Below are 9,935 nucleotides of genomic sequence, written 5' to 3' on the forward strand. Positions count from 1 at the left end.
AGAGAGAGAGAGAGAGAGAGAGAGAGAGAGAGAGAGAGAGAGAGAGACTATGACAGAGGCTTCTGTGGGAGCCTTTTGATGCTTTGATGGAGGATGGCATTTTATACTATAATCCTGGTGGCACCAAGAAAAGGCCTGAGACTGATAGGTCAGTAAGGTGCCAGGAGTCACGTGTGCCTCCGTGGTTGGCCAGTGTCTGCAGACCAGGCAATTGCCTCATAGTTTGAGGTCCATTAACTTCTTCATGGTCTCCTCCAGACTGTAGAAGCTAGGCTGTGTGGGCTGAGCCAACTTTAGGAGCTTTATGTTGTAGGCCTTTGAAAGCTGCCTAGTGCCAAGTTACTGTGTTCACAGTTCCTCTTGTTTTCAGGGACTTGTGTTCCTGGAAGAAGCTTCCCTCCCCATAACCAGCAGGACATAGGGTCTCAGATGCACATTGTTAGTGTATGAGTGACAAACCCAGGGTGTAACTGTAAATACCTCAGCCATCTTTCACACACAAGTGTACTGGTGTCCATCTAGTTTAGACCAGGGAAGACAGAACCAGCCAGGACAGAAGAGATGACTTAGAGCCCATTTCTTACCCTCTCTAGGAGATGTAGAATCACGCTTTATACCTGACCATGTTGTTGTAGACATGGGGCCCCAGAGCAGGGAGTCTGAGTAGGGAGGATGTGGGCTGGAAGACAGACCTCCCAGTCACCAGTGTTCTGTCTGGTCCTGAAGGAGGCCTGGCAGCTTGCCAGTGAGAAGAAGCTAGGTTGCTAGAAAGAGGAAACAAAGCACGTGTGGTATGAAGGACGGTTGAGCAGACCTTGTTCAAAGCAGTGGGTGTTTGGCACCGGCTGGAAGGAAGCTGGAAACTGGATGGGATTCCGTGTGAAGAGCCCTGGTGGTAAAAGATTTTTTTTTTCCAACAGCATGAGCTCATCTGGGCTGCTTTAAAAATAGCTCCTGCACAAGATGGGGGCTGCATCCCAGAAGCAGAGACTGAGCTGCCCCATCGGTTTCTTCTGGGGACAGGAGAGCAAGGGTCCCACCACAGCAGAGAAGTGTCTACCCATTCCCTCAGCTGACACTGGCTGAGCATGTGCTGTGCCCCATTTAGGAAAGAGTAAGGCAGTAAAACACAGACAACTTGACAGTCGATGTAGTCATACTTTTCTGTTGCTGTGATTAAAGCACCATGACAAAGGCAACTTATAAAGGAAAGCATCTTGTGGGGCTTATAGTTCCGGAGATTTGCAGTGCATGGCAGTAGACTGGAGATACGGTGATATGGTGGCAGGACAGTTGAGATGAGAGCTCACATCTCAAGGCACTAACAGGAGGCAGACAGAGATAACTGGAAGTGGGGAGGGAGTCTTGAAACCTCAAAGCCTGCCACCATTGACACCCAGCAAGGGCACACCTCCTAATCCTTCCCAAACAGTTCCACCAACTAAGTATTCAAATTTGTGGTTGAATATATGAGGGCCTTTCTCATGCAGATCACCACAGTTGGGGGAGAAGTAACCACCAGTTGTGTTTCTGACAGTTGGTAATCCAGGCTTGTGAGGGTGAAGGAACACAGAAAGGTGCTTTTTACATGGGCCCCACTATCCACTTAGAGTTAGGGAATAGAAGAGCCAAGACTGCCTTAATTCTGGTCCTGAGGCTACCTGTTAGACTCTCTAGCAGCTGCTATGGGTAGGTCCTAAAATGAGACCATTGGCCAGGGAGCCTGGGAAATGTAGTCAGTCAACTTTGAGCCCCAGCATCTCAGAGCAGAAGGCAAAGCTCACCTTGAACTGTAACGTAGACCCTGTCCTCACTGGACACACACTATGAGTGGAAAGGAGAGAATCTTGTGAGACCGGCAAGCTTCATTTTGGGAAAGGCAAAAAGCCTAGGAAAAGACTCCACTTGACAGGACTCTGGAAGTTTCTGTAGAGATGGGGCCAGCACACCCAAGAAAGGCAATTATGCTCAGAGTGGATGCAGTCTTTTAACCTTTGTCAGGCCTCTATTGTCAGGTGTTTTTGCATTTCATTAGTTTTGCTTGAGTATACTCTTGCCGATTCTTCTAATTTCTGGTAGAGGCTAATTCAAAATATTTCCTTACCAGACCTTATAAGAACATTCGTGCTCCCCTCGCCGTGATGCTGTTGTGAAACTATATTGTGGAACAGGCAGAAGATTTAACAGCTTCTGAGCCAGAGGATGACAGCACACATCCAACCCACTCACAGCCACCAACCCCCCACTGATTTCCAACAATTAAAGAAGCAGCAATGAACCAGACCAGGTGAAAGGGCAGGAAACGTGCTATGTGTTGGGAAGGCTGGTGGCGGCCATTTTTAATCCAATCCATCCCGCATTTAGGCGTAGCCAACAGCCCACAGCACACTGATTTCTCTGCATTTGATCATATTCTGAAGCCTGGACTCACCCCTGCTAATACTGAAATCCTCCCACGGCCTGCTCCTGGGTCTGCAGCAGCCCACCCTATCCCTGCCACCCCATGGCACTCCATTCCACACAGTCCTACCATCTCCACTGCCTCCTGGATATCCCCAGAATTAAAATTGACTAGCTCCTTATTGTTTTGCTCTTCTGAAACACATCGTTCACTGGTCACCCGTTTTTGAGTCTGGATGCTGCCCTGCAGCCCCAGCCTTTGCTACGCCGCCAGTCTTTGATGGTCCATTTAGATATCATCTACTTCATGAATGCAGACCCCCCTCCCGCACCCCCCACATTTCCACACTGATTAGGAAGCTCTTGTGCTTAGCTGTGTACAAGTGACTCTTTGTTTCTTTCCTCTTACTTCACTGACATGCTATGGGAAGGCCCAGAGCCCATGCAGTGTGGCTCATTTCACACCTATAGATGAAATAGTGTCTCAGGGCATTTCTGTGGAACAGGTAATCTCTGGCAGGAGTGACCCAAGGGTGGAAAGAGGAACAAGTATTAGTTGACACAGAGATCCAGGCACTCATTTTATTAAAGTATGTCCCCCTTGATATTTTTTAAGTGGCATCCAGTGTGAATGATTGCCCCACAGAATATTCCGGAGCTCACGGGTAACATTCTCCACCTTTAGAACAATGTCCTACAAAGTGTGTGAGCCACGCCAGGCTCACAATGCAGGCCTGAAGTACTTTGCAGGGTTCGGAAGGGGACTTGCGTATGGGGCATGTGGCGAGTGATCGGCACATGATAGGAACTTCATGATAGGAACTTGCTGAGTGGGCATGTTCCATGTGTAGCCTTTTCTCATACAGCACTGTTCTGAAGCATGCGTGGCAGGCATCCTTTAGCTGCAGTGTTTAAGCATTACAGTCACAGGAATGAGGTTTCCCAATGGGAAGCAGAACGGAGGGGGGCTTCCAAGGTGGTTGTCTCAGAGCTGTCCTTTGTAAAGTATGTGTTTAGTGGTCATGACTGGGCGGGTTAAACTAGGCATTTTACCATGAAAAGTGAAGTGTGTGCAGTTAGCTCCATTAGCCGCCAGCCATACCAGACCTGGGATAACGCTGCTTCTCTGTGCTTTCCAGTTCTTCCCACAGAGGTCTCACTCCGCCAATGCTGCCTGTGTGACTCCCCACGGCACCATTCTCCACCAGACTCTGGACTTTGATGAGTTTATTGCCCCCCTCCCGCCTCCACCCTACTACCCTCCGGAGTACACCTGTACACCTACAGCAGAGGCCCACAGGTCAGTCTTCCATTCAGTGTCCTGAGTCCCATGATGCTCGAGAGGGAGGAAGACAGGAGCATCTTTGGAAGGAGGTATGGAAGGGGATAGAGTAAGAGCCCATACAGAAACATGCCTCATAAGGACAGGAAATGAAGAAAGGAGCTGTGACCTAGAAGTACAGCAAAAAGAATATTCCTTTCCTTATTATTTGTTCATTGGGGTTTTGGCGGTAATGGTTTTATTTTGTTATTGTTAGAGACAGAGCCTCATTATACAGCGCCCCCCCCCCAGGGTGGCTTTGATATCTCTATGTAGCCCCAAATGGCCTCATAGTTAACATGCTCTTGTCTCAGTGTATTGTCACATACTCAGTTAAGTACTAGAATTACAGGTAAGCATCACTTGGTCTGACTTGAATAGAAGATCTCTGTTGTGTGCCTTTGCAGTGTCACCTGAATGATATCACAGGCCAACAGTGAGCTCTTAAATATTCTTACATGTGCAACGCTGCTCCTGATTGACAGTCATCACAGAGCGTGGAACATTAATTAGAAATTTCATCAGCGTTATCATTATTTAAATTGTAAATGACAGAGCTGAAGTGTTTAATAAAATCTGGAGATCTTTCCAGAAGAAAGGAAACAGTTAGACCTGCTCAGGCATCCAGGCTTTTATTTCTCAACATGACAAGCTGATCACAGTCAACACTGGAAAGAAATGCTGGACACTGTGCCCCATCCTCAGGGGATGGCCATGTAATATCAGACACTGTGCTCCTCAGGGGATGAGTATCTCATGTCAGGCATGGTGCTCCATCCCCAGGAGATGAAGGGGATGACTATTCTGTTTTCTAGGGGTCTCCATCTGGACTTCGCTTCCTCACCGTTCAGCACTCTGTATGATGTTGCCATCAACAGTCCTGGCATGCTGTACCCTGCTGAGCTGCCCCCACCATATGAGGCCGTGGTGGGTCAGACACCCGCCAGTCAGGTGAGGCCCAGGCCCTTACTAGGCTAGTTCCTCTGTATGCCCTGCTCCCTGGCCTGCCCTCAGTGTCATCAGTGGCTGCCTATGTTGAAGCCTCTTCATGTAGCATATGTGTGCCTTGCATAGACTTTAGGATGCTGATTCTACAGCCTAGAATCAATATATGTAAACTTGCACTTTAGATATGCAGCTTAATCCCGGCAGCAGGACACATAGCCCAACTCAGATGTGTCCGCCTTCCATGCTGCCCAGTGTTGTCAGGAGATGGTACAGAAGGCACTGGGACAGCTTCTAACCCAGGGCCAGAGCAGGAAGAGCTGAGCTTGTGGACTGAGGACTTAGTGGACCAAGGCCTGCCTTGGCCATTGTTATAGACATAGTTTAATGGATCTGTAAGAAGCCAGTCAGCCCTAGGCCAGGAATGTACCTCTATTGCCAGGTATCTGGGACTTTCTCTGAGCTGTGCATACCGGGGGCTCCCACTGCTTCATGGTTTCAGCCATCAGCAGGTACTTTGAATATGTCCGTAGAGCTTTGGTTACGTCGTCTGAAAAATGATGAGGGAAAACAAAATCACGTCAGTATCAAGCACATGGAGAAGGAAGAGTGCTGATGGGAACAGAATAATACTGCATTCAGAAGATGTCTCTGGGTACATTTTGGCAGCCTTTTTATTTTGGCCATTATTGTTGTTGTGTTTATTGAGTGGGGTAGAGAGGTGAGATCATGGGGCAGGGCCAGGGAGATCTTAAGTGGAAGTAGGGAATGAGGCAGAGGTAGGCACACAGTCAGGAAGCACAGGTGGTATGTGCTAAGAGCTGGCCTCAAGCACAAGCCAGAGTTGTATAGCACCACAACATGGAGGGTCTACAGGTCATTCCAGGTAAGTCCAAACTCTTTTCCCTGCACCCCTGCTAACTCCTGCATGCTGCTAACTCCCAGCGCAAGGCTCAGCCTTTCTGACGTCACCTCTCATCCTGCACCTTGGACATCCCAATGACCTGCAGGGGTGGAGGAGAGTTGGCATTGCTGGTGTTTATCTCAGCCACTGACAGGAAATGGATTCCATGAAGAAGCTCTGTGGATGGAGTGTTGCCTATCCACTGAACAGGTTCAACCTCATAAGCCTCAAAGATAACTACAGCCACATGGGAGCATCACTTTCTGTGGGCTGAGTCAGGGGACCAGGAAAGGCAGTGTGGTGCATGCACTCTGTGAACAGTGGGAAGCATAGACAGTGTCTTCAGGCTGTTAGCATCACAGGAAAAAAGAAACACTTACCACAGGGGATTCTCCCTTAGTCCTGGTCCAGCCTGGTGAATCCCACCTGCCCAGACACAACCAGAGGTTCTTTGAGTGACAATTGTGTGTCCACTCCAGCCCTGAAATGTGCTGAGTGGCTCAGTGGTTGCAGACAGCAGCTCCACACACAGGATCTTGGCCTCTTTTTGTGTGCATGGTAAAAGTCATGGTGTAGGAACTTGCCTGAGAGGTGAAGCAGCTTAGTGATAAGGGAAAGTGGGACCCTGCAGTCTCTCAGCTTGGACAGCCATTTTCCTAGACTTCCTATGCTGGGCAAGAACCTCTGACTAAGCAAGGAGGCCTATCTTTCCATTTATGACAAAAATAGCCGTGAAGACCTTGGTTGTGATGACAAGTTTTAGCTCTTCGGAGCTCCTAGCTTGTATTTGGGCATCCAGGGAAGATCTGAAAGCTCAGATTTGGTGATGTGAGGAAGTGTGCCGTGGATGGTAGATGCCAGTGAACATCACGTTCCCACAAAGCCTTGGCAATTGAATCCCAGTGTTGGGTCCATTCCCAGGATTTCTAAGTCAGTGATTGGTTAGGGAAGAAGGCTGAGTGAGGAATTTGCATCCCTAACAGGTCCCAGCTCCTGCTGTTACTGGGACTTTGAGAACTGGAGTAGACCACTGTGGGAAGACTTGTGGTGAAGGGATGAGAACAGGACGGACCTTAGAGGTAAATGTGGTACAAGGCCCAGAAGGGGGCAGCATCACCAAACCCACAGGCAGGACCCAGAGGAAGGTACGGAGGGACCAGAGCAAGGTCCTCCATGGATAGCAGACCCTAGGAAGTCAAGATACAACTGGACAGGTCCATCCTGGGAAGTGGGGACCTAGAAGCCATGTCTGTAGTATGTGACTTCAGTGCTACCTTGGTTGGGAGGCTCCGCCACTCCCACTACTCAGCAAGCCTTCTTGCTGCTATTGTAGAATTCCAGTTTCCTGCTATGAAGATACTTCTTGGCTTCCCTTTGTGAGGTGGTACTTGGGTTTTCATAAGAGAGGGCTATGTGGACCGATCGTGATTCCATGGACCTCTCCCCGTGGACACTGTCAGAGCTTATATGGACAGATCGTGATTCAGTGGACCCCTTCCTGTGGACACTGTAGAGCTTTTGCTTCCCAGCAAGACTTATAAGACCCTTGAGTGCAGGTGTAGACAGTAACTTCAGACTTTGAGTGTGACATTTCGTGCCCCCCCCCACTACACACTAGAAGGGTATGGTTTCATGTTTTATCAACAATTTTCTTTTTCCCTGAAAAACACAATATACTTCAGGTTACTATATGGTTCTGAGATCAATATGACACTGTTAAGCCAGTGAAAAAAATTCTCTTTTCCGTGATTTCTCTCAGAGAACTTGGGTAAGAAGGGCTGAAAGTCAAAGCTGTGTCATGTTAGCTTATGTTAGCTCAGAAACCTGCCACCTCCGGGTACTGACATAAGCTCAATCTGCTATGGAACAGGCCAGGTAAGTGTGTAACATGTCCCATGGCCCCCTCTCCAGACCACCTATGTAGCAGGGACACATCTGGTGATTAAGGGCCTGCAGCCCCCTGGCCAGTTTTCTTTGATGCTCAGGTCTCAGAGCACTTTTCAACTCCACAGACATCTCTGGGAGTCCAGAAGTGAGTGAAATCCATTACCATCCACAGAGGGAAAGATGCGCCAGCCACCTGCCCCCTCCTCCAGGGGGAGTCCCTCTCCCTTGACCAGATATCGAGGAGCTGCCCCTTTCACAGCATGAGAGTCTTCTCTGGGTGAGGGGGGGTAGGTTAATTGCTTGCCCTTGCAAGACAAAGGATGTATAAGTTGCCTGGCAGCGCTGGTTAGGGCAAGGCAAACTAGGCAGAGGGATATAACGTCACAGCAACACACGATGAAGGGGAGTGGGAGATGGCAGCATTGGGAAGATCTCTTTTCTTTTCTTTTCTTTTCTTTTCTTTTCTTTTCTTTTCTTCTTTTCTTTTCTTTTCTTTTCTTTTCTCTTCTCTTCTTTTCTTTTCTGATGCAAGGTCGTGTTCTATGTTGTCCAGGCTGGCCCTGAATGCCTGGCTTCTTCAGCCTCCAGAATATTTGAGATGCCCAGTGTGCACCTGAGAGGATATTTTTACTCTTTTAACTGAGGGTGCTCATTCAGACTTCTTCCCTTCCTTGATTAGCACAAACTCCCTTCTGGCTTAGGTATGGAGGCCATTCTTCCCCACGGCTCCAGGCTGTGCCCCTCAGGAGGTCACAGAGGCGAATCACCAGCAGTGGCAGCAAAGTTACTGAGATTTTCTCACTAGAAATCCTGACTAGACACTAACTCACACTCCAGGGACCACCACAGCTGCTTTGTAGCCACAAGATATAAAACCATGAATCTACTCCCTTGTGGGATTAACAATCCATGGGATAGCAGGACAGGGACAGTTCACCTTCTCTGGGACTTTAGTGGTGAATTGTACCTGCCCATCTGGGTAGGGCCCAGGCATGTGGAAGACAAGGAAGGTCACCCCGGTAGAGAGCACACCATACAGAGGCAGAGTAGGGGTTAGGCAAAGTATGCTTTAGAGCTCCAGGTACCTGAGGTCAGCAAAATTGCTTCAGGGAAGGTTTTCTGACCTGGCCTATCCAATTATAGAAGTGCCCTTGACAAATTCAGTGTCTAGGTTGACCCGACCAGGAAGTACTTGAGGAATTCAGACTGGGTAGCAGTATGGCTAGGAAAGGAAGCCTATTGTGATACTAGAAGTTATGAGAAAGGAGCTGGGCAGACATGGTATTGCCAGTGTCGGCTCTTATACAATATATGTCCAAAGGAAATGACGTCAGTGTTTTAAAACTGGCAATCCAGTGTTTCAAAGATGACCTTGAGTGTATAAAGCTTTCATTCTCCACAACAGCTGATCACTGTTTTGCCCCCAAACAGTGGCTTTTCATAAATCTGGCACTCATGGTTGATCTTATCCAGGAGTGAGAAACACATCACACAAACGGGGCAGAATCCCCATGCAGGGCTCACCACAGAGCGGATCTGCCTAAATTCCAATTGGTCTTTCAGTTACAATGACTGGTCCAAGTAGCATCTCAGAACTAGCAGGTCCCAGGTTCAGTCCCTTTCTTAGTTTGCTTCTCTGCTGCTTTGACAACACATGACGACAGGGCCAGCTTGAAGACCCAAGGTTTTTGTAGCATACAGTTCTAGAGGGATGAGCTCCAGTGGCAGGGAGGCAGCAGGCAGGGCAGCTGAAGGGGCAAGTTGAAGGCTCACATCTTGAACTGCAAGCAGAAATTAGAGCGAGACAGAATGAGAGAGAGAGGGGCGGGCTAGAAGTAGCAGCATTCAATCAGTTTCCTCTTCAAAGCTTGCCCCCAGTGATGTACTTCCTCCAGCAAGGCGACACGTCTTAAACTTCCCCAAACAGTGTCACCAACTGGAGACCCAAGCGTTCACATGCCCAAGACTATGGCAGCCTTTCTCACTAAAAGGGCTACAGTCCCACATGCTTTGGAGATCCCTGGACAAGTTATGTAGGAAACTTGTCTCTCACAATCCTAACACCCCTCTTCCAGCCAGGATCCCTGATCATGAGCTTTTATGGATGAACTCAACTTAGATTCCATATCATAAATGTCTCCCTTCTCACAGATGTCCTCCCTCCCCACAGATGTCCTCCCTCCTCACAAATGTCTTCCCTCCTCACAGATGTCCTCCCTCCCCACAGATGTCCTCCCTCCCCACAGATGTCCTCCCTCCTCACAGATGTCCTCCCTCCCCACAGATGTCCTCCCTCCTCACAGATGTCCTCCCTCCCAACAGATATCCTCCCTCCCCACAGATGTTCTCCCTCCTCACAGATGTCTTCCCTCCTCACAGATGTCCTCCCTCCCCACAGATGTCCTCCCTCCTCACAGATGTCCTCCCTCCCCACAGATGTCCTCCCTCCTCACAGATGTCCTCCCTCCTCACAGATGT

General features: G+C 48.9%; 1 protein-coding gene across 1 annotated transcript in view; it reads left to right on the forward strand.

The window, feature by feature from the left end:
- Fam189a1 (family with sequence similarity 189 member A1) overlaps positions 1–9,935 on the forward strand; it is a 385,760-nt gene that overhangs the window by 363,628 nt on the left and 12,197 nt on the right. Inside the window, exons 6-7 of the mRNA XM_028776704.1 lie at positions 3,540–3,700; positions 4,537–4,672. Of these exons, the coding sequence (XP_028632537.1) occupies positions 3,540–3,700; positions 4,537–4,672 (297 nt within the window). The remainder of the gene's footprint in view (positions 1–3,539; positions 3,701–4,536; positions 4,673–9,935) is intronic.

This window comes from Grammomys surdaster, unplaced genomic scaffold, assembly GCF_004785775.1.
Source record: "Grammomys surdaster isolate TR1022 unplaced genomic scaffold, NIH_TR_1.0 271, whole genome shotgun sequence".
Lineage (NCBI taxonomy): Eukaryota > Metazoa > Chordata > Mammalia > Rodentia > Muridae > Grammomys > Grammomys surdaster.